At 43.6% G+C, this 25,711-nt stretch overlaps 2 protein-coding genes across 6 annotated transcripts in view; one reads left to right on the top strand and one right to left on the bottom strand.

The window, feature by feature from the left end:
• The window catches only part of CA12 (carbonic anhydrase 12), a 69,165-nt gene extending 64,494 nt beyond the window's left edge, over positions 1-4,671 (top strand). The window contains exons 9-11 of one of the 4 annotated variants that reach the window (XM_067749664.1): positions 1,974-2,006; positions 2,875-2,962; positions 3,730-4,671. In XM_067749664.1, the coding sequence (XP_067605765.1) occupies positions 1,974-2,006; positions 2,875-2,962; positions 3,730-3,799 (191 nt within the window). In that variant the 3' untranslated portion in view covers positions 3,800-4,671. Of the gene's footprint in view, positions 1-1,973; positions 2,007-2,874; positions 2,963-3,726 lie in introns of all 4 variants that reach the window. The other 3 variants (XM_067749657.1, XM_067749681.1, XM_067749673.1) reach the window with 3 other exon arrangements.
• APH1B (aph-1 homolog B, gamma-secretase subunit) overlaps positions 1-25,711 on the bottom strand; it is a 116,335-nt gene that overhangs the window by 60,404 nt on the left and 30,220 nt on the right. The gene's annotated exons all lie outside the window — the stretch shown is intronic.

Genomic DNA, 25,711 nt, shown 5'->3' with positions numbered 1-25,711 from the left:
CGTGCGCACGAGAAAAGTCTCGTGCCTGCGGCCTTGCTTCCAAGCCTTCACTCGCTCCCTAAGCCCATGGCCTGAGGGCACCTCCTCCAGCCCCAGAGCGGGGCTGTCAGTTGTCTGGGGGCCTGTGTGGCTCTCAGGATGTTTGAGGTGACTGTGAAAGCGACGACTTTAGAAGCTTAGCCAAGTGGTTAGGCTTACTAGTAACAGTCTTATGTGGCAAGAACTAGTTTAGTACCACAAGCATCTGGAGCTTTAGGAACAAAAAAAAAGTTTATTTCATCAAAAAAGCTTGGAAAAGAAATCACGACTAGTTGGGTTTTTCTTCAGTGGTTGTTGTTTTTAAGATCCTAGAGGCCTTGGTTACCTCTAGGTACCTTAAAAAACAAAACAAAACAAAATAAATTATAGTATGCAGAGGCCACAGGCCATGCAGGGAACAGAACATGTGCTGTACAAACACTTGATGCTTTTCCCAGGCGGAGACTCACGTCCTGAGAATCTCCCCAAGCCACAGACTGGTTCCTGTGTTCAGGGCAGGGAATCGAGCGACAGGAGCCACGCTCTCTGCCACCTGGGAGGCCGTGGGCTGCCAGTGGTGGCCGGCAACAGCCAAGAGAACAGGCCACCCTGCCCTTTGTGGACGGCTTCTATCCATACCTGCCCTGCTTATCCTTTCAACAGGCTGGGGCCACCCGGGAAGCCAGACCAGGGACAACTAGGGCCCAGCCGTGGACCAGGCAGGCTACTGGCTCAATATTAGACTGTGAAGAAAGACAGTAGGGAAAGAACTTGGGGCTGATGGCCCCAGGGGAATCAGCCAGACTGGGGCCAGATGGCAGGAGAAGGGGCTGAGCAAAACCTCACCCTGCAGTCTCAGGTCTGGTTCCCCAGGGTATCAAGTGCCCCAAGGGGAGGTGGTCCCTGGCCCTCTGCCTGCATCTCACACTTGATCGGGGCTCTCCCAGGGTCTCCGTCGCCATGGTGGGCTCTATGGGCACAGGCTCTCCTGAGTGTCTGGCTGGGTGGCCACCATCTGCACAACTCTGGCTTCCAGTGTGAACTGGAACAACCCCCCATCCTCTCCCCCGCACCACAAGCTAGAAGTTTCTACTGAGATCAGAAAACCACCAGACAGGTGGGTGTGTGTAAGCAGAGACTTTCTTTAGATGGAGAATCTGACTGGAAGAATGAGGAGTAGTTCTGAGAACATGGAAGCAGCTGGGGTAACCTGGGGGCTCTGTGACTGGGCTCCTCTGTGTTACTCGAGAGGACAGGCTCACTCAGGGCCCTCTCCAGAGAGGTTCCTAGCAGGCTGACCATGGGATTTCACCTTAGATCACTGGGCACTATTTCAGCCCCACGGAGGACCCCACTAACTCACCCCATTCATCTCCAACAATAACTTGCTGAAGAAGCCACGCTCCTCTGTCTCCATGTAGCAGGGAAGAGAGGCTGGTATGGTGGAGGGGCTTCTCCAGTTTGTCCACCGGGGCCAAAGCAAAAATAGAACCAAACCATGACAACAGTACTGGATGGGGATGGGTGGACAAGGCTGGTGACAGGTTCCAACCAAGCTCTGCTGGCCCCAGCCAGCTAGAACCTGGCAGCTTCCTTGCTGAGGAAGAGAGGTAGGTGCCAGAGACGCAGATGACAGCCCACCAAGGTAGACTCTGATTCTTACCCTTCCTCACCTTCCAAGTTGGCCATATTGTATCAAAAACTGAAGTCTTAGCCACGCAAAGAGATGGTTGTGATTAAAGGAGCATCAGAGGGAGGGATCACGGTGCGAACTCCCTGGGTGGGCAATTCCTTCTACCCCATCAGGCACCTGAGCCAAGAGTGAACGTCCCCAGGAGGGCTGCATCAGCCCTGTACCTCCACCCAAACAAAAGGTAGAGCTTTGCTCAACACACTGGTCAAATATGCCAGGGTTTGACTCGGTTAATTTCTGGTCTTTTCCTCTCCCTTTGAAGGGCCAGACGCTACCTACACAGGACCGAGTCTGGGTAGGTGGCCAACCGGCCATGCATGCTGCAGCTGGGTGATCCCTGTGGTTCTCGGTGTGATCTGGGCCTGTGATTCTTCAAGCCCATCCTCTCTGCTTCTCTGTGCTATCGTTCTGACTCCTGACCCCCTCCTCACCGTGTGTCTTACCCTCAAGTCACTCTCTGATTCAAAGAGGAGCTGCCAATCAAATGCTCCCCTAATGAACGACCTAATCCCTTTATAGCATGGGTACGTTCAAAAAGCCTATCCAAGACCTTCTGTTTGCCAGGATGGGAAGCCATTGCCTAAAAACTAGGCCTAAGCCCAGTATGGAGGTTGGGTGACCAGCCAGTTGACCTTGGCAATGGGCCCTGGTTGTTTTGGACTGCTTAGGACTGTGTAATGGAACTTGGGGCCAAAGCTGATAAAGAGGCATCTCAAGGGGCCTTAAATCCAGCAAGCAAAAATGGAATAAGTTCTTACTCTGTAGCCCAGGGTTTCTCAAAGTGTGGTTCGTGGACCACATACATCAGCATCAGCTAGAGGTGTCTGGTTAAAATGCAGATTCCTGGGCCTAACTCTCGATTGAATCAGAGTCTCTGAGGGTTGGGCTCAAAAATAGTCTACATCAGACACAAGCTCTTCAGATGATGCTGGTGCAAGTTTGAGAACCCCTGCTGGAGAATCGCTACAATTTGCAAATGGCCCCCTGTGAGTACTCCAGCCAATCCTGCTAGGCCAAAGACCAGAGCCTAAGAACAGAGATGGGGAAATTACACCTTTCTGTGAATGATTCTGCAGCTGTCACCTGACTGTGCACACACGTGCTATGGGGATGACATGAAGGGGAAGGGAGGATTGTAATGAGTGTGCACTTCCCCTCAACAGGTATCGTCCTTTTCGTGGCCCTGGCTGGCGTTCTGGGCATCTGTATTGTCCTGGCAGTATCCATTTGGCTTTTCAGAAGGAAGAAGAGGTGAGCTGATTTGGGCCCAAGATGGGAGTGGGTGGCTTTGTGTCCATGAGGATTGATCTGTTCGGGAAGGCAGCCTGCAGAACGAAGAGCCCTGTCACCTGTACCAACACTTATCCTTGGTTGGTTTGGGAGTGCCATTTCCCAGACACCACTGATCCAGTGAGACACTGGATGCTGGTGGTTCAAGAGTCATTGAGCTCAGAGTTGGAGGTGGGTCTGCCAGCTTTGCTGCCCCTGCTAAGAACTTGGACAAGCCTCTTGATTTGGAAGGGAGGTCCCATTTACCTACACACAAGCACCAAGGCTGTCTTCTTTCTAAGATCTTGACATCTGGTTTTTCTTCCCTGAACCCAGAAGAAAACTGAGGGAAATTTTTTGATTTCTTACTCACATTGATGCCCTTTGCTTGTGTTTTTATTGTCATGTTTAGTTTTTCCTAAAACCTAATTTATTTTTCCTGCTATGAAAAAAAGAGGTTGTCAGAAACCCTGTAGGAATCAGAGATTTGAAGCAGGGTGGTAATGAGACCTTCATCAAAATGCAGGTCTAAGTATCGTCAAGCGTTAAAAGAGAACAGTTGAAAAATGAACAGGTTCCCTTTTGGTTAATGCTTTATTGGGGGGCATTTCCTCCCAAGACCAACAGAACTGGAGAAAGGTCTCCAAGGGAGGAATCTGACTTGCCTCATTCCATAGCTGAGTTGGGCTGCTCTTGCCTCTCTTTCCACTTTGACTAACAACACTCATGTGTCCTTGCTGTTCCAGCAGCAAAAAAGTTGCCAACAAAGGAGTCATCTACAAACCGGCCATCAAGCAGGACGCTGAGGCCCGTGTGTGAGGCCCTGGCACGCCCAGGCGTGTCCAAGGAAGGACCTGGCTTTGGACACAGCCTGTTGTGGCTCCCTGGACACTTGAAATACCTGAGGGTTCTCTGGAGTTCCACCCACAAGCACCCCAGACCCTTGGGGGACCCCACCATCCTGATGCCATGCCACCCGCAGTGGGAGCGTGGATGGGGAGAGCTTGCGTAGGAGGTAGGAAGTCTGAGCTGTCTGCTTCGTGAGTGTGAGACCATGAAGTGGTTCGGATTCGGGGAGCACAAACCACGTCGCCCGCTGCGGGCTGTTGATGGTTAGAAAACACTCTCATCCAGGGCTTCACTTGAATGTGGTTTCCAGTGTCCTGGGGATTCTGCTTTTTGTCCATGCTTTCAGACCAGAACACGGACTCTCTCTGCACTCAGACTTAGGCTCTGCTCTTGAGACCGTTTCCTTCCGCAGGGAAGGGCTTGTTGTCTGCTTTCCTTCTGCTATGACAAAACCTTTAGTCTGACCTTACAGCTGGGGGGACGGGGGTAACAGGAAGGGTCAAGGTGTCCGAGACAAAAAGAAAACAAGAGATATTCTTTGTAATATAGTAGAGGCATTTTCCAAGTCCTGCCCTTTGTTTGTTTGTTTTTTTCTTTGTCTGTTTAACTTCTTTATTGGAGTATAATTGCTTTACAATTGAATCAGACGCACTGAATGGACCTCAGAGAGAGAGAAGACACGTAAGATCTGGAAGAGTCTCACTTTGGAATGAGAACTGAAAGCAGAAGTTGCTTGTCAAGTGTGAGGACAGAATATTAAGCCCGACCCAAGCTCCTGTCAGGGGTGTCGTTATGTTTCATACTTTACGGGTTTTATAAATAATTGGGCTATTCCTTGAAAACGTGTTGTTGCCTTCTCTCTCCTCGAGGAGACGTGAACTCTGAGATGACCTAAGCTGCTTTTGTGTCTAAAGGAAACAGAAGCAAAATGGTTGAAGGGCTTTGTCTCTCCCGCCCAAATTTTATCTCTACCACCTTTGCGGTCTGTGTCCCTACTGTCAGCCTGGAATTGGGACCTATCAACTTCTCTGACTTGGAAGAAGATATCGAGCCATGGCTGAGTTAAAGGATATTTTCAAACTACGAAAGCAGGAAGTTATCTGTGCAGGGGCTGGCATCATGGTATTCAGGGACCAGAAATAACGGAATGTTACAGAGATCCTTCATGGTCTTCCCTCCAAGTGACAAAGACAGTTTCTGGGATGACGTAACTCCTTTATTCTCCGCCCTCTGATGTAAGAGCCCAGCAGAGACCAGTTAGTTCCATGACTGAGAAGGAGGCCCCCACCACCAATCTCTCCTGGCTGACACCTTGCAGTTCACAGAGAACCTTCAGATTCCCACTCTCATTTTGACAGCATGAGATGTCCTCCTGAAACATAGGTTTCTTTAGATTTGCCTTTTTCCCTCTCCTCCTCCCTTGACTCTGAGAAGTCTTCTCTCTTCTCTACTGTCTTAACTTTTTGTAGTGATGGCAAGCCCTATGTCTTTGTAGCTTGTTTGCTAGGCGGAGTTACAGGTGGAGACTCGGGTGTGTGTGTGTGTGTGTGTGTGTGTGTGTGTGTGTGTGTGTGTGTGTGTGTGTGTGTGTGTGTGTGTGTGTGTGTGTGTGTGTGTGTGTGTGTGTGTGTGTGTGTGTGTGTGTGTGTGTGTGCGCGCGCGCGCGCGCGCGCGCGCGCACGCAGGTGTGCATGAGACCTCCGACCGCCCTGGAGCCAGGGGTGGCATCCGGCCTTGCCATTAGCACACCAGCCTGATGCTGATCAAATGACAGCAGCGACAGCCCTCAGGACTGAGCAGTGGGAATCAGACGATGCTTTCTTGGCCTCGTCCCAAAGTTGCCAATCAGAAACCAATAAAAACCACTCCAGAGCTGTGAGGCTGTCTTTCAAAGAGCTCTCTACAGCCTTTAGGGACAGATTTTGTGAGAGCACAGAGATAGCATCGTACCTGGCACAATGGCTGTTCATAAAAAGGGAGTTATGGGGGAGGTGAAAACAGTGACAGTTTTCCTGCCCCCTCCCTCCTCAGCACAGCCTGGGCTCTCGGCCCTCTTGGCTCAGACGAAACAAAGCCAGGGAGAGGGCTCCTAGGATCAACATTGTCACCCTCCTCGCTACTCCGTGTGGGACTCCTGAGGACCCAGCCCTGCAGCTGCAAAAGCTTTCCTCAGGTTCTCACTCATTCCCTGACACTGGCTGCCTCTACAGGGAAGCGCTGCTGAAGCTTCTCTGCTTCCCACTGACCCCTGGGAGGGCCCAGGTGCTGTGCTGGGCGCATGGTAGGTGAAGGTAACAAAGACGAGGCCCCGGCTGGGGCAGGGACACAGGGAAGGTCCTGGCTTCTTTGCCTCTCACGAAGGGGAGGTCTTCAGTCTCTTTGCTCTATTTCGTTAGTGTCAAATGGTAAAAACCTATACTTAGTTCCTTAATAAACATTCTAGGACTTTGCCGCATTGACTATTAATCCCATTTTAGGTTCCACCTTAAATTCTTTTCCCCTTCACTCAACTCCCTAAATTTTCATTGAAATTATTTGATCTACATTTAGATTTCATAAAAATTTACCTTTGAAAAAGCATATTCACGTACCCAAGTTGCTCCAAACACAAAGTTTTCCAAATAACTGAATTATCAGCTTTTAAATGTATTAAAATAAAATAAAATAAATGGAGTTTCTCAGCTTCAGTAGCCACATTCGAAGTCCTCAGCAGCTACGCGTGGCCAGTGGCCAGATACGGAACCCTAACCTCCTTTGACATAGCCTTTGGAAGGGTTAAACCTAGATGACTTTCACACAAAATAAACCCTAGAAGAAAGCTCTGGAAGGTGAGGATGGGGGACAGGATACAAAGATGGGGGAATCCAGAGAGGGTGGATATGGAGGATGGGAGAAAAGAGGGCATAGGAAAATCAGGCCCAAGGGAAGCAGGCCAGCAGCCCTTAGGCGTGGCTCCCCTTATCCTTGCACCCCTTCCCCTCGCCCCTTCCAGGGGTCCCCAGCCCTCTCTGCCCTGGCCACACACCCTTCAGCCACGCCCTGGGGTCCAGGTGCTCAGCAGCGACCCGGTCTAGGGCGTCCTTGCCTTTGTAGGAGCTCCCGCTGCGGGCATGAGGGTGCCTGGTTAACCTCCGGGGACCTCGCTGCAGGACCCTGGCCAGGTGCCACGTGCTACCTGCCCCCTGTGCCCCCAACACCCCCTCCTAATCTCCTCGGAGTCTGAACATTCCCGCGCCGGACAATGCGGTGCGAACACATTCTCTACTGGAACCTGCCATCCTGAAGGGGGCGAACGCCTGAAACCCGAGTCTCTTGACTTGTTAGCTGTGCCCTGTCCCTCACGTTAGAAGGAGTCACCTTCCTTCGAGATGTGGGGAGAAGCTCGAGACCCACTTACAGGAGGAAATGAGACCTCCCGGGCCACCTGCCGGGCAGCAGAGGTGCCTCCTGGGCAGCGGGTACCATTTTGGCATCACCATGCATATCCACATTGGACACGGCGGGCAGGCACGCCTGGCCCTACGTGGTCCTCTGGCTGGGATTCAACTGCCGCAGGGTGTAGGGGAAAGGTGCGAGGCTGAGACAACACTGCAGGGGAGGGTCCCTCTGCCCCACCCATATGCCCTTTCACTATAGAATGGCGGCAGAGACAAGGGCCAAAGTGCTCTGTGGTATGGAATTATTCACCAAAAAAAAATTATTGCAGGTCAGCATATCATCGTGACTGCAGGTCAACCGGGGATTCAGCAACGCCTCCCGCTCGTACACCCTTGACTGTTTCGATGCACCTTCACGCCTTTATGCGACAACCCAGGGAAAGAGGGAGCGCTGCGCCTGTATCTTATAAGTGGAAAACGAAACAAGGGCTGCAGCTCTGGGCTGAGCCAAGGCCACACAGCTCCCGCAGTGCTCTGATCTCCAGCGGCAGTGCAGGGTCCGCCCTCCACAGCTCTGGTGCCACGGAAACACCTTCTTGTAATAGAATTTGCCACACGCTTATCATAATCACGCCACAACGTCGTAAAACCCCACAAGACAAAGGCCCTAAAGGCATTTGTGCCAACAATTTCTGGAAAATCAACGACAACCTCCCGCCTCCAATCTGCTTCATAACATTAAACTCTGCCATCTGCTCAGGAAAAGTCTGAGCAAGTTCTGCCAACTACCAGCAGACAAAGGAGTCAGCTTAACTCCTGGGATGTTACCCTCACCTCTAATTCAGCGAACCAAATTCCCAGGGACATGTGCACTTAACTTTCTCTCTTCCTGAAGCTGAACTGGAGACAAGGAATAAATACACACACAAATATAAACAAACACACATATAAAAATTCCATTTGTATAAAATTCTTAAAAATGCCAACTAAACTATAGTGACAGAAAGCAGATCAGCGGTTGCCTGGGGATGAGGCAGTGGCTGAAGGGATTACGAAGGGGTATGGAAAATTGTTGAGGTGACGGATATGTACGTTATCTTGCTTGTGATGATGGTTTCTCTACATATGTCAAAACGGCTGAAATTTTATACTTTAAATAGGTGTCATTTATCTTACATTAATTATACCTCAGTAAAGAAGAAGACACACTGTTGGAGAGGGGGAAGATGGCAGAAGAGTAAGACGCAGAGATCACCTTCCTCCCCACAGATACACCAGAAATACATCTACACGTGGAACAACTCCTACAGAACACCTACTGAACGCTGGCAGAAGACCTCAGACCTCCCAAAAGGCAAGAAACCCCCCACGTACCTGGGTAGGGCAAAAGAAAAAAGAATAAACAGAGACAAAAGAATAGGGACGGGACCTGCACCAATGGGAGGGAGCCGTGAAGGAGGAAAGGTTTCCACACATTAGAAGCCCCTTCGCGGGCGGAGACTGTGGGTGGCAGAGGGGGGAAGCTTCGGAGCAAAGAGAAGAGTGCAGCAACAGGGGTGCAGCGGGCAAAGCAGAGAGATTTCCGCACAGAGGATCGGTGCCAACCGGCACTCACCAGCCCGAGAGGCTTGTCTGCTCACCCGCCGGGGCGGGCGGGGTGGGGAGTTGAGGCCCGGGCTTCGGTCAGAGCGCAGGGAGACGGGCTTCGGTCAGAGCGCAGGGAGACGGCTGGTGGCATGAACGCAGCCTGAAGGGTTTAGTGCACCACGGCTAGCCCGGAGGGAGTCTGGGGAAAAGTCTGGACCTGCCGAAGAGGCAAGAGGCTTTTTCTTCCCTCTTTGTTTCCTGGTGCGCGAGGAAAGGGGATTAAGAGCGCTGCTTAAAGGAGCTCCAGAGACGGGCGCGAGCCGCGGCTAACAGCGCCGACCCCAGAGACAGGCATGAGACGCTAAGGCTGCTGCTGCCGCCACCAAGAAACCTGTGTGCGAGCACACCTCCCTTCCGGGGAGCCTATGCAGCCCGCCATTGCCAGGGTTCCGGGATCCAGGGACAACTCCCCCGGGAGAACGCACGACGCGCCTCAGGCTGGTGCAACGTCACGCCGGCCTCTGCCGCCGCAGGCCCGCCCCGCACTCCGTGCCCCTCCCTCCCCCTGGCCTGAGTGGGCCAGAGCCCCCGAATCAGCGGCTCCTTTAACCCCGTCCTGTCTGAGCGAAGAACAGACGCCCTCCGGCAACCTACACGCACAGGCGGGGCCAAATCCAAAGCTGAACCCTGGGAGCTGTGCAAACAAAGAAGAGAAAGGGAAATCTCTCCCAGCAGCCTCAGGAGCAGCGGATTAAATCTCCACAATCAACATGATGTACCCTGCATCTGTGGAATACATGAATAGACAACGAATCATCCCAAATTGAGGAGGTGGACTTTGAGAGCAAGATTTAGGATTTTTTCCCCTTTTCCTCTTTTTGTGTGTATGTGTATGCTTCTGTGTGAGATTTTGTCTGTATAGCTTTGCTTTCACCATTTGGCCTAGGGTTCTATCCGTCCGTTTTTTTGTTGTTGTTGTTGTTGTTGTTTTTTTACAAGGCTCTTGGTGCTGTAGCCAGGAGTCAGTGCTGTGCCTCTGAGGTGGAAGAGCCAACTTCAGGACACTGGTCCACAAGAGACCTCCCAGCTACACATAATATCAAATGGGGAAAATCTCCCAGAGATCTCCATCTCAACACCAGCACCCAGCTTCACTCAACGATCAGCAAGCTACAGTGCTGGACACCCTATGCCAAACAACTAGCAAGACAGGAACACAGCCCCACCCATTAGCAGAGAGGCTGCCTAAAATCATAATAAGGCCACAGACACCCCAAAACACACCACCAGACGTGGACCTGCCCACCAGAAAGACAAGATCCAGCCTCATCCACCAGAACACAGGCACTAGTCCCCTCCACCAGGAAGCCTACACAACCCACTGAACCAACTTTAGCCACTGGGGACAGACACCAAAAACAACAGGAACTACGAACCTGCAGCCTGCAAAAAGGAGACCCCAAACACAGTAAGATAAGCAAAATGAGAAGACAGAAAAACACACCGCAGGTGAAGGAGCAAGATAAAAACCCACCAGACCTAACAAATGAAGAGGAAATAGGCAGTCTACCTGAAAAAGAATTCAGAATAATGATAATAAAGATGATCCAAAATCTTGGAAATAGAATAGAGAAAATACAAGAAACATTTAACAAGGACCTAGAAGAACTAAAGATGAAACAAGCAATGATGAACAACACAATAAATGAAATTAAAAACACTCTAGAAGGGATCAATAGCAGAAAAACTGAGGCAGAAGAACGGATAAGTGACCTGGAAGATAAAATAGTGGAAATAACTACTGCAGAGCAGAATAAAGAAAAATGAATGAAAAGAACTGAGGACAGTCTCAGAGACCTCTGGGACGACATTAAACGCACCAACATTCGAATTATAGGGGTTCCAGAAGAAGATGAGAAAAAGAAAGGGACTGAGAAAATATTTGAAGAGATTATAGTTGAAAACTTCCCTAATATGGGAAAGAAAATAGTTAATCAAGCCCAGGAAGCACAGAGAGTCCCATACAGGATAAATCCAAGGAGAAACACACCAAGACACATATTAATCAAACTGTCAAAAATTAAATACAAAGAAAACATATTAAAAGCAGCAAGGGAAAAACAACAAATAACACACAAGGGAATCCCCATAAGGTTAACAGCTGATCTTTCAGCAGAAACTCTGCAAGCCAAAAGGGACTGGCAGGACATATTTAAAGTGATGAAGGAGAAAAACCTACAACCAAAATTACTCTACCCAGCAAGGATCTCATTCAGATTTGATGGAGAAATTAAAACCTTTACAGACAAGCAAAAGCTGAGAGAGTTCAGCACCACCAAACCAGCTTTAAAACAAATGCTAAAGGATCTTCTCTAGGCAAGAAACACAAGAGAAGGAAAAGACCTATAATAACAAAACCCAAAACAATTAAGAAAGACCTATAATAACAAAACCCAAAACAATTAAGAAAATGGGAATAGGAACATACATATCGATAATTACCTTAAATGTAAATGGACTAAATGCTCCCACCAAAAGACACAGACTGGCTGAATGGATACAAAAACAAGACCCATATATATGCTGTCTACAAGAGACCCACTTCAGACCTAAGGACACATACAGACTGAAAGTGAGGGGATGGAAAAAGATATTCCACGCAAATGGAAACCAAAAGAAAGCTGGAGTAGCAATTCTCATATCAGACAAAATAGACTTTAAAATAAAGACTATTAGAAGAGACAAAGAAGGACACTACATAATGATTAAGGGATCGATCCAAGAAGAAGATATAACAATTGTAAAGATTTATGCACCCAACATAGGAGCATCTCAATACATAAGGCAAATACTAAAAGCCATAAAAGGGGAAATTGACAGTAACACATTCCATAGTAGGGGACTTTAACACCCCACTTTCACCAATGGACAGATCATCCAAAGTGAAAATAAATAAGGAAACACAAGCTTTAAATGATACATTAAACAAGAGGGACTTAATTGATATTTATAGGACATTCCATCCAAAAACAATAGAATACACATTTTTCTCAAGTGCTCATGGAACATTCTCCAGGATAGATCATATCTTGGGTTACAGATCAAGCCTTGGTAAATTTAAGAGAATTAAATTGTATCAAGTATCTTTTCCGACCACAACACTATGAGACTAGATATCAATTACAGGAAAAGATCTGTAAAAAATACAAACACATGGAGGCTAAACAATACACTACTTAATAACAAGTGATCACTGAGGAAATCAAAGAGAAAATCAAAAAATACCTAGAAACAAATGACAATGGAGACATGACAACCAAAAACCTACGGGATGCAGCAAAAGCAGTTCTAAGAGGAAAGTTTATAGCAATACAATCCTACCTTAAGAAACAGGAAACATCTCGAATAAACAACCTAACCTTGCACCTAAAGCAATTAGAGAAAGAAGAACAAAAAACCCCCAAAGTTAGCAGAAGGAAAGAAATCATAAAGATCAGATCAGAAATAAATGAAAAAGAAAAGAAGGAAACGGTAGCAAAGATCAATAAAACTAAAAGCTGGTTCTTTGAGAAGATAAACAAAATTGATAAACCATTAGTCAGACTCATCAAGAAAAAAAAGGGAGAAGACTCAAATCAATAGAATTAGAAATGAAAAAGGAGAAGTAACAATTGACACTGCAGAAATACAAAAGATCATGAGAGATTACTACAAGCAACTCTATACCAATAAAATGGACAACCTGGAAGAAATGGACAAATTCTTAGAAATGCACAACCTGCCAAGACTGAATCAGGAAGAAATAGAAAATATGAACAGACAAATCACAAGCACTGAAATTGAAACTGTGATTAAAAATCTTCCAACAAACAAAAGCCCAGGACCAGATGGCTTCACAGGCGAATTCTGTCAAACACTTAGAGAAGAGCTAACACCTATGCTTCTCAAACTCTTCCAAAATATAGAAGAGGGCGGAACACTCCCAAACTCATTCTACGAGGCCACCATCACCTTGACACCAAAACCAGACAAGGATGTCACAAAGAAAGAAAACTACAGGCCAATATCACTGATGAACATAGATGCAAAAATCCTCAACAAAATACTAGCAAACAGAATCCAACAACACATTAAAAGGATCATATACCATGATCAAGTGGGGTTTATTCCAGGAATGCAAGGATTCTTCAATATACGCAAATCAATCAACGTGATACACCAAATTAACAAATTGAAGGAGAAAAACCATATGGTCATCTCAATAGATGCAGAGAAAGCTTTTGACAAAATTCAACACCCATTTATGATAAAAACCCTCCAGAAAGTAGGCATAGAGGGAACTTTCCTCAACATAATAAAGGCCATATATGACAAACCCACAGCCAACATCGTCCTCAATGGTGAAAAACTGAAAGCATTCCCACTAAGATCAGGAGCAAGACAAGGTTGCCCACTCTCACCACTCTTATTCAACATAGTTTTGGAAGTTTTAGCCACAGCAATCAGAGAAGAAAAAGAAATAAAAGGAATCCAAATCAGAAAAGAAGAAGTAAAGCTGTCACTGTTTGCAGATGACATGATGCTATACATAGAGAATCCTAAAGATGCGACCAGAAAACTACTAGAGCTAATCAATAAATTTGGTAAAGTAGCAGGATACAAAATTAATGTACAGAAATCTCTGGCATTCCTATATACTAATGATGAAAAATCTGAAAGTGAAATCAAGAAAACACTCCCATTTACGACTGCAACAAAAAGAATAAAATATCTAGGAACAAACCTACCTAAGGAGACAAAAGACCTGTATGCAGAAAATTATAAGACACTGATGAAAGAAATTAAAGATGATACAAATAGATGGAGAGATATACCATGTTCTTGGATTGGAAGACTCAACATTGTGAAAATGACTCTACTACCCAAAGCAATCTACAGATTCAATGCAATCCCTATCAAACTACCACTGGCATTTTTCACAGAACTAGAACAAAAAATTTCACAATTTGTATGGAAACACGAAAGACCCCGAATAGCCAAAGCAATCTTGAGAACGAAAAACGGAGCTGGAGGAATCAGGCTCCCTGAATTCAGACTATACTACAAAGCTACAGTAATCAAGGCAGTATGGTACTGGCATAAAAACAGAAAGATAGATCAATGGAACAGGATAGAAAGCCCAGAGATAAACCCACGCACATATGGTCACCTTATCTTTGATAAAGGAGGCAGGAATGTACAGTGGAGAAAGGACAGCCTCTTCAATAAGTGGTGCTGGGAAAACTGGACAGCTACATGTAAAAGTATGAGATTAGATCACTCCCTAACACCATACACAAAAATAAGCTCAAAATGGATTAAAGACCTAAATGTAAGGCCAGAAACTATCAAACTCTTAGAGGAAAACATAGGCAGGACACTCGACATAAATCACAGCAAGATCCTTTTTGACCCACCTCCTAGAGAAATGGAAATAAAAACAAAAACAAACAAATGGGACCTAATGAAACTTCAAAGCTTTTGCACAGCAAAGGAAACCATAAAGAAGACCAAAAGACAACCCTCAGAATGGGAGAAAATATTTGCAAATGAAGCAACTGACAAAGGATTAATCTCCAAAATTTACAAGCAGTTCATGCAGCTCAATATCAAAAAAACAAACAACTCAATCCAAAAATGGGCAGAAGACGTAAGTAGACATTTCTCCAACGAAGATATACATATTGCCAACAAACATATGAAAGAATGCTCAGGGCTTCCCTGGTGGTGCAGTGGTTGAGAGTCTGCCTGCCAATGCAGGGGACACGGGTTCGAGCCCTGGTCTGGGAAGATCACACATGCCGCGGAGCAACTGGGCCCGTGAGCCACAACTACTGAGACTGCGCGTCTGGAGCCTGTGCTCTGCAACAAGAGAGGCCGCGATAGTGAGAGGTGTGCATCGCGATGAAGAGTGGCCCCTGCTTGCCACAACTAGAGAAAGCCCTCACACAGAAACAAAAACCCAACACAGCCAAAAATAAATTAATTAATTAACTCCTACCCCCAACATCAAAAAAAAAAAAAATGCTCAACATCACTAATCACTAGAGAAATGCAAATCAAAACTACAATGAGATATCATCTCACACCAGTCAGAATGGCCATCATCAAAAAATCTAGAAACAATAAATGCTGGAGAGGGTGTGGAGAAAAGGGAACACTCCTGCACTGCTGGTGGGAATATGAATTGGTACAGCCACTATGGAGAACAGTATGGAGGTTCCTTAAAAAACTAAAAATAGAACTACCATATGACCCAGTGATCCCACTACTGGGCATACACCCTGAGAAAACCATAATTCAAAAAGAGTCATGTACCAAAATGTTCATTGCAGCTCTATTTACAATAGCCAGGACATGGAAGCAACCTAAGTGTCCAACATCAGATGAATGGATAAAGAAAATGTGGCACATATATACAATGGAATATTACTCAGCCATAAAAAGAAACAAAATTGAGCTATTTGTAATGAGGTAGATGGACCTAGAGTCTGTCATACAGAGTGAAGTAAGTCAGAAAGAGAAAGACAACTACCGTATACTAACATATATATATGGAATCTAAGAAAAAAAAATGTCATGAAGAACCTAGGGGTAATACGGGAATAAAGGCACAGACCTACTAGAGAATGGACTTGAGGATATGGGGAGGGGGAAGGGTAAGCTGTGACAAAGTGAGAGAGTGGCATGGATATATATACACTATCAAACGTAAGGTAGATAGCTAGTGGGAAGCAGCCGCATAGCACAGGGAGATCAGCTTGGTGCTTTGTGACCACCTGGAGAGGTGGGGTAGGGAGGGTGGGAGGGAGGGAGACACAAGAGGGAAGAGATACGGGAACATATGTATATGTATAACTGATTCACTTTGTTATAAAGCAGAAACTAACACACCATTGTAAAGCAATTATACCCCAATATAGATGTAAAAACAAAAAAATTACACACTGTTATACATCAATTATATCTCAGTAAAGCTCGAAAAAATAAAGGAAAAAATAAAAAAGAGGACATCTTCTTTAGAGAGTCATCCAAGCAGTGGATTTGTTGAGTAAGAATAAAATTTAATGTGATATGTTTCTGATAAATAAAAGAGAAAAAAAAAAAAAAAGAAGAAGAAAGGGAGGAAGGGGAGGGGGAGGGGGAGAAGAAGGAGAAGAAGAAGAACTACACAGCCAAATAACATCCTGCCCCATCCTGGCATTTCCATTCAGAGCTTATCCCCTTGGTCGATCAAGAAGGAGAAGCCTGGCCAGGCCTGGCACACTTCTCTGGGACTTGTCCTGTGGGTGGGAGCCCAAGAAGGAGCATGATCTCTACTCACATGGCCACTATGACCTCTCCACACTGTAAGTCAAAGTCATTATTTCTGCTCGAGATCACTTGTTTCAAATATTAACTTTTAATCACCCACTATGAAGACAATAAACACAGGGCCTACGGGTTCAAGGGCACACTGAGACCTCTATAGCAACTCTGTGCTGGTGATGACAGAGTTGACCAGCTTCTCTGAAAGAAGCAAAGACTCTTCTGGTGAGGCAGGTAACATAACCCATTAGTTCATCTGCTGAAACTAGTTTCCCAAGCTACCTAGACATCCAACAACAGGTCTCATGCATCTTAGTTTCTCTCCTTCCCAACCACTCGACACATAACCATTTGAAAAGCTTTCCTGAATATGGTACATCGTTTTCATGGAGAACAAGCATGGTCAGGAGCTCATCACTCCCTCTTAGCCACTGGGTGAAATCTGGATTAATCTCCTGTGATACTAGGATATAATACGAAATATGTACTTGGTCTTTGTCTTTGGTTCCTGGCACAAAGCTCCTAAATGTTATTCATAAGAAGCCCTTTTAAGCCACACCTCAGCTGATGCTAAAGAGGTGATGAAGCTTGGAGGATGGGGGCTGAGGAACCAACCATGTGACTAGAGGGTTAGAATTTTCAGCCCCACCCCCAGCCTCCAGGGAGGGGAGAGAGGCTGGGAATTGAGCTCAATCACCAGTGTTTGTGTGGGGGGTGGGACTTCCCTGGTGGCACCGTGGTTAAGAATCTACCTGCCAATGCAGGGGACACGGGTTCGAGCCCTGGTCTGGGAAGATCCCACATGTCGTGGAGCAACTAAGCCCGTGCACCACAACTACTGAGCCTGCGCTCTAGAGCCTGCAAGCCACAACTACTGAGCCCGCATGCCACAACTACTGAAGCCCGCGTGCCTAGAGCCTGTGCTTCGCAACAAAGAGAAGCCACCGCAATGAGAAGCCCGCGCACCACAACAAAAAGTAGCCCCCGCTCGCCACAACTAGAGAAAGCCCGCAAGCAGCAACAAAGACCCAACACAGCCAATAAATAAATAAATAAATAAATCTATTAAAAAAAGAAGAAAACACCAATGGGGAATGATTTAATCAATCACATCTGCATAATGGGACCTCCATAAAAACCCTAAACAATGGGATTCAGAATGCTCCCATCACACAAGTGCTGGGATAATGGTGCACCCAGAGCTAGGGCATGGAAGCCTTGTGCCCTTTCTTCATACGTTGACGTATGGACCTCTTTATCTGGCTGTTAATATCCTTTGTTAATATCCTTTATAATATCCTTTATAATAATCCCTTGTTAATATATCCCTTGTTAATATCCTTTATAATAAACTGGCAAATGTAAGTAAATGTTTACCTGAGTTTTCTAGCAAATTATCAGACCTGAGGAGGGAGTCATGGGAACCTGTAATTTATAGTCAGAAGTACAAGTGACAACCTGGGACTTGCAATTGTCTAAAGTGGGGGCAGGCTTGTGGGATTGAGTCCCTAACCTGTGGGGTCTGCAATATTTCTGGACAGTTAGTGTCAGAATTGAGTTAAATTGTAGAACAGCCAGTTGGTGTCCACTGAGGACTGGAGAATTGCTTGGTGTGGAGAAACCCACACTTCTGGTGTCAGAAGTGTTATATGGAAACAGCGTTTTCCTTTATCTCTCTTCTATCATTCAAAGTAATTTCCAATTGACTTTCTTTCTCATACCTCCTTATTCAAAAGCAAAGATTTAATGAGCAACCACTGTTTGCTAGGCACAAATTAAGTGCAACCATGATTCAGACAGATAATTGGTATCACAATCTCATTTAGGGAGACAGACAGAAAACATTGACCATAATATATAGAAGAGTGGTATGAAAAGATGCTATGTGTCTATTAACAGGAGAAGGACTAAACAAACTGTACATCCATAAGATGGAATACCATTCAGCAAAAAGTTACAACTTATTGATATACCCCAAGACATGAATCTCAGAAAATTATGCGGAGGAAAGAAGTCAGATACAAGAGTACACTTTATGTTATTCCATTTTTATGAAGTTCAAAAGTGAAAGTAATCCACGGTGATAGAAGTTGGAACCAGCAGCTGCCTCTGTGGAAGGTACGTGGATTGACTAGGAAGGAAGCAAGGGAACCACCTGGGGAACAGGAAACGTTCTATAGCTTGCTGGGGTGGTGGTTACACAGGTGTACACATTTGTCAAGACTCATCCAATTGTATGCTTCAGATCAGTGCATTTTACTGTATGTAAATTATTCCTTGATTTAAAAATATATACGTGTTAAGGAATCACAGTGGAAAAAGCCACTTGTTTTTCTAAGTCTAATCAGGAAAGACTTCACAAAGACTGACACTTGAGCAGGACCTTGAAGGAGGAATACGATGCTTTCTACCTGGAGCGAAAAACAAGAACAAAGATGTGGAGGTTTGAGAGCTCATGGTGCATCGTAAACAGAGGCCTCAGGGATGTGTTTGAAAATGTCTGGGAAGGGAGGACAGGGAATGGTGGGGGGCAGGAAAGTGGTTGGGATCAGAGTGTGAAAGGCCTTTTATGATATACACTTTCTAATAAGGACAATAAGAAATCCTAGAAGTGGTTAGATTATGGTTTTGTCTGACTACATAAATAATATATGCTCTGTATGTGGAACCTAGAAAAATGGTACAGATGAACCAGTTTGCAGGGCAGAAGCTGAGACACAGATGTAGACAACAAACGTATGGACACCAAGAGGGGAAAACCGCGGTGGGGTGGTGGTGGTGGTGTGCTGAATTGTGCAATTGGAATTGACATGTATACACTGATGTGTATAAAACAGATGACTAATAAGAACCTGCAGTATAAAAAAACAAACCAACCAACCAACAAAACAACTAATACTAAACTTTCTTTGGGTTATTTGTATGGAAATATGTTAATATAAATGTTTCAGACATTACATGAAATTTCTAAAAATCTTATATGTTCTGGTATAATGTTGTAAGTCATAATTCTAGTTATTACTTTAAAATGTATATCTCTAAATTTTCTTGTCAATTGCATTATTATGAACTTTCATCAAATCTTTAACTGTGGTCATTTTTAAGTCTTTTGTCATTTGCAGACAGTTCTGGGTGTATTCTAATGCTTTTGCAAAAATGTTCCTATAAAAGGGTTTCATCTTCAAGGAATTCATGGAAAAGACTCTGACAGGTACAGCTTTCTGGTAACTGACTATACTGCTGAACTGAATGAATAAGCCTTTTCAGAACTCTAATGGAAAACTGATGAATTCATAAAAGTGCTAACAAAAGATCAAGATAAAAAAAATTAATTACATGGGACTGAGTGAACTGATGAGGATGATTATAATTTTTGTGATTTTCTGTTTGAATATTAAAAAAAAATCCCACAAGGACTCAGAGGCAAAAAATATACAAATCAATTTTCACTGCAAAGTAAAGGAGCTGTTACAGTGGAGGATTACTGGACTCAATGCCAATATTATGACATAGTATGAGTGTGTTTCGTGTTGGGTAATTGCAATCGTTGTTGCTTTTGTTGTGGTCATCCATTTACAATGCTTGGCGTCAGTTTATTTATCTCTTGTAAAAATAAAATACAGTGTGTGTGTGGAAAAAAAAAGGAAACTCAGAAATGCAGAGAAATGGAAAGTGTATTTAAAGTCACCTCTTCGCTAATGCAGATGCTACTAATGTTTTTGTGTTTTTCTCTCAGATATTTTTTCTATGTATTGATACTTTTAAAAAGTCCTTAAGTAATTAACATGATAGCATATTGTTATTTAATATTTATAAACCTAATTTTTATTTGCTGGATAATGTTTCTTTGGATGGATTTGGTGGTCTAAACTTTTCCTTAGTGTTAAACATTAATACTTTTCTTCTAGCTTTTTGCTACTATAAATAATGCTGTGACCAATATTTTATTTAAATAAGAGGTTTTCCATATTAAAACAAATAATATATGCTCATTAAAAAATACAAATATTTAATTATGAATAAAGCCAAAAGTCCCCCATAATCCTAACTCCCAAAATAGTCATAGTTTTGTATGTTTGTGTGTTAACATGCACTTTTAAATATTTAATAAACAGATCTTACCTACTTTCACTATTGTATTCTTGGTATCTAGCACAATGTCTGGCATAAAAAATATTTATTGAATGGAAGAATGGTCTATACCTTGCTTTTGTTTTCTAACATATTCCAAATATTCTCATTCTTTCTAATGGCTGTAAAGCGTTCTGCAATTGGACACCAAGCTCTGTTGAAAGACATTCATTGCAAATTCCTTACAGTTACAAGACTATTACAAGATCCTATGTATTCAGATGTATTTCTGGAACATAAATTCCTAGAAAAGCAACTGCTGGTTCACAAAACGCACATCTCAAAATTTTATAGATATTTTACAAATTTTGCTAAATTACCACCCAAAAGGATTGTACTGAGTTGTCTGCTTACAACACGCTAAACATGACAAACAGCAACGTGCTGTTTCTACCATATGCTAAACAATTTTTTTTTCATTTTACTGAGATTAATTGACATACAGCACTGTATAAATTTAATATGTATGGTATAATGATGTGACTTACATACATCATGAAAATGATTATCACCGTAAGTTTAGTGAACACCCATCATCTCATATAGACACAAAATTACAGAAACAGAAAAAAATTTGTGTGTGTGATGAGAACTCTTAGGATTTACTCTCTTAACTTCCATATATAATGTACAGCAATGTTAATTATATTTATCATGTTGTACATTATATCCCTAGCACTTATTTATCTTAAAACTGCAAGTCTATAGTACTTTTTGACTGCTTTCATCCAATTCCCCCTCCCCCCACTGCCCACCTCTGATAACCATATACCTGATCTTTTTCCATTTGTTTCTATGTTTGTTTGCTTGTTTTTGAAGTATAGCTGACCTATAACACTATGTTAGTTCCTGTTACACAATGTAGTGATTTGTTATTTCTATACACTTCAAAATAATCACCACAATAAATCTAGTTACAGTGTGTCACCACCCAAAGATATTACATAGCTATTGACTATATTCCTCACACTGTACATTTCATATCCATGACTCATTTATTTTGAAACTGGAAGTTTATACCTCTTACTCTCCCTCACCTATTTCCTTCCTCTCCCCAGCCCCCTCTCCTCTAACCACCTGTTTTGTTCTCTGTATCTATAACTCTGTTATGGCAAGATTTCATTCTTTTTATGGCTGAATAATATTCCATGGTGTGTGTGTGTGTGTGTGTGTGTGTGTGTGTGTGTCTGTGTGTGTGTGTATGTATCACATCTTCTTCACCCATTCATCTACTGATAGGCACTTGGGTTGCTTCCATATCTTGTCTATTGCAAATGCTGCAATGAACACAGGGGTGCATATATCTTTTCTAATTAGTGTTTTTGTTTTCTTTGGATAAATACCAAGGAGTAGAACTGCTGGATCATATGGTAGTTCTATTTTTAATTTTTTGAGGAACCTCCATCCTGTTTTCCATAGTGGCTGCACCAATTTACACTCACCAACCATGCAGAAGGGCTCCCTTTTCTCCAAATCCTTGCCAACACTAGTTATTTGAGGTCTTTTTGACGACAGCCATTCTGACAGGTGTAAGGTGATATATCACTGTGGTTTTGATTTGCATTTCCCTGATGATTAGTGATATTGAGCATCTTTTCATGTGCCTGTTGGCCAGCTGAATGCCTTCTTTGGAAAAATGTCTTTTCAGATCCTCTGCCTGTTTTTTTAATTGGATTGTTTGTGGGGGGGGGGGGGGGGTGTTCTTTTTTCTTTTTTCATTGCAGCATTTATAATAGCCCAGATATGGAAGCAACCCAAGTGCCTATCAGTAGATGAATGGGCAAAGAAGATGTGATACATACATACATACACACACACACACACACACACACACACACACACATATACATATGTTGATGTTGAGTTTTATGAGTTCTTTATATATTTTGGATATTAACCCTTTATCAGATATATTATTTGCAAATATCTTCTCCCATTCAGTAAGTGGCCTTTTCATTTTGTTGATAGTTTCCTTTGCTGTGCAAAAGCTTTTTAGTTTGATGTGGTCCTGTTTATTTTTGCTTTTGTCTCCCTTGAGACATATCCAAAAAAATACTACTAAAACTGATGTCAAAGAGAGTACTATGTTTTCTTCTAGAATTTTTATGGTTCTATGTGTCTGTTTTTATGCCAATACCATACTGTTTTGATTACTACAGTTTTATAACATATCTCCTTTCTTTTTGTTTGTTTTATTAAAGTTTGGTAGAATTCTTCAGTGAAGCCTTCTAGGAATTTCTTTATATAAACTGCAAATTCAATGTCTTTAATAGATTTTGGGGATTTCTGGTTAGCTCCAACATGTAAAGAGCTTGAAAGCTGTCATTCTCACACTTACAATAAGAAAACACTAAACACACTGTAAAGCAATTATACTCCAATAAAGATGTTAAAAAAAAAGAAAAAGAAAACACTAAACAAACTGAAAATCAGTAATATTTCTCACCCCCATTAGAGAACTGAGGTCTCAAGACAAGCCATCATCCTGAAATCTGGAGAGACAGGTGAATCCAGAGTGCCACAGCTGAGATTTGCTTACCTAGAGCAGAAGTCGGTGGAGCCATAAACAGGTAGGGACACCTAAATGCTAATTTTGACAAATTGCTAGAGCCTAAGTATGGAATAGCTTAAAAGTGAGAAATTCCTAAGACTAGAACAGAGTCTTAAGAGCCCCACACTTTTGAGGGTTTTACCTCCAGGAGCCCTGCCAAATTCTCAATGAAGAGCTCCCTGTGGCTCTGGCAGGGAGAGGGTAAGGATAATCATTGTAAAATATGCCCAGAGGGACTTCCCTGGTGGTGCAGTGGTTAAGAATCCTCCTGCAAATGCAGGGGACACGGGTTCGATACCTGGTCTGGGAAGATCCCACATGCCGTGGAGCAACTAAGCCCGTGTGCCACAACTACTGAGCCCGCGTGCCACAACTACTGAAGCCCGCATGCTTAGAGCCCGTGCTCCACAAGAGAAGCCACCGCAATGAGAAGCCCGCATACCGCAATGAAGAGTAGCCCCCGCTTGCCGCAACTAGAGAAAGCCTGCACGCAGCAACGAAGACCCAACACAGCCAAAATTAAATAAGTAAATTTATTTTTTAAGAAAGAAAAAAAAAAAGTAAAATATGCCCAGAGCATTCTCCATAACAAAGGCCTACTTTCTAGGAGAAAAGACAGTACAAGAGCCTTATCCCACCTAGAAGAAGGGCACTTCTCCCACTCCAGCCCCCGTTAGCCTTCCTGTCTCACCTAAGGGGAGGAAAAGAACTAAGAGATGCTTAGTTAAGAGATGTAGCCCCATCAAAAAACTGAGATTTAGTCTTAAGATTATAGGACATGGCCCCTCTCCCACACCAACCTTACTGCCACCTCAGTAGGGCTCCAATATAAAAACAGTGGGTTACAGTTCAAAGATCTGCAAGACATAGACTTTCTTTGAGAAGGAGCACAGGGGAAGCCCAAAGTCAAGAGGGGAGACAACAACAAGGACACTAGAGGAACTTGAAGACTCTGGTACTTAGAGCTGCAGCAAACATTAAATATAGTCCAGCTTTTGCCCAGACTGACATAAAACTTACACTAAAGGCCTATTTACTTCAGTTCCTGTTACCTAATACATAATGTACAGCTTTCAATAAATAATCACAAGGCACATTACAAGGCAAGAAAAAACACTCTGAAGCAATATAGCGATAGTCAGATTTTCTAGTTCTTGAGTGAGCTTTTTTACAAAGGAATCTGTCTACTTCATTTAAATTTTTAATTTACTGCCTTTAAGCTATTCATAATATTCCCATTTTACTTAATAATGTAGAGGCTGTATTGATGTCTCCACTTATTCCTGATACTCATCATTTGTGCCCTCTTTTTTTTCCTTATCTATCTGGACACCGCTTTACCAATTGTACTGATTTTCTCAAAGAACCAGTTTCCTTTTATTGATTGCTCCATTGTTTTTTCTGCCTTCTATCTGACTTCTGCTATTCTCTTCGCTACTTCCTTTCTTCGGCTTATTCTAGCTTTAGTTTGCTCCTCTGTTTCTAGTTTCTTAAGTAGAAGTTTAAGCTCTTGCTTTTAAACATTTTAACTTATCTAATGTAAGCATTTAATGCTAAAAAACTTCCCACTCTATTCTCTCCTTAGGGACTTTGCTTTGGCAACTATCCCCTCTATTGCATCAATGTTTCCCTTTCCACTGAATCATCCCCATCTTCATATAAACATGCTGTTACAGTACAATGTCAGAGAGAAAAAAGAAAAGAAAAGAAGAATGCCGTCTCTTGCCGTCACATCCTCCTCAGGCTATCATCCCATTCCCCTACCATAATTATACGGTTATCTGTACTCTACGTGCTGTGGCTACTTCCTTATCTCCCAATCTCTATAACCCACTCCATTTAGATGTTCACCCCTACACTAAAATTGCTTTTATCAAAGTCACCAGAAAATTCCATCTCTCCATGTGCAGCAATCAGGTCCTACTCCTCACATCTTACTCATTGCTCAGCAGCAGTTGACATACTTCCCCCTGGCTCTCAGGCCACCACACTCCCCTGCTTTTCCTTCTTTCCTCAGTGATGACCCCACCTGCCCTTTCCTACCTGTCAAGTGGAGTGCCTCAGGGTTCAGCCCTCAGTCCCCACCTTTTCCTTTTGACATAACCCCATGATCCACCTGCCCTTCATCCACTCCCCAAATTTTAAGTATCATCTTATGTATTCGAGCTATTCTATATTATTTCCTAACTTGTAGTGCATTTGTAGCTGCCTTATATATTTCCTAAAAACAAAGATCTCCACCATCTTTTTCTTTTCCATCCTTTTAAAGTACCTCTCTCTCTCTCTCTCTCTCTCTCTCTCTCTCTCTCTCTCACACACACACACACACACACACACACACACACACAAGATAAAGTATCTAACACAATGTTCTGTGCATGGTAAGCCCTGATTAAACGCTGTAGACTCCACCTCTGATTTTGCTCAAGCACAGAAAATATGTATGGATATACTGTTAGGTATAAGCAGGATTTACAGTGACCCACACTTAAGCAACAAGTACCACCTACTAATTATTGAACCTTAAAGCCAGGACCCACTCAGGGCTCATAATCTACTGTCGTCCCCTTAGAATATATCAAATCCCCAATTCTTTTACTAAGGCTGAGACCATAAGCCAGGTGAGTGGTTCCTTCTATTCAGCATTTTCAATAAGGCAAAGGTAAAATATGTAGTTCTTTCCATTGGGGGTTTCTCATATGTTGAGGCTGGTCACAGGGAAATCCCTTTTCCAACTAAATATCAAACAAATAACAATTAAACTAGAGCCACGATTTCAGTGTGGAACGGCCAAAGAAATTGTACGTGAATCTGGGCTGTTACCTGAGGAATGTGCCCCTTTTCCATTACAAGTTAGACCAACGAGTCCTTGATTCCTGAGGATATTTC

The sequence above is a fragment of the Pseudorca crassidens genome, chromosome 1 (genome assembly GCF_039906515.1).
Source record: "Pseudorca crassidens isolate mPseCra1 chromosome 1, mPseCra1.hap1, whole genome shotgun sequence".
Lineage (NCBI taxonomy): Eukaryota > Metazoa > Chordata > Mammalia > Artiodactyla > Delphinidae > Pseudorca > Pseudorca crassidens.
This window is presented reverse-complemented; position numbering and strand designations above follow the sequence as displayed.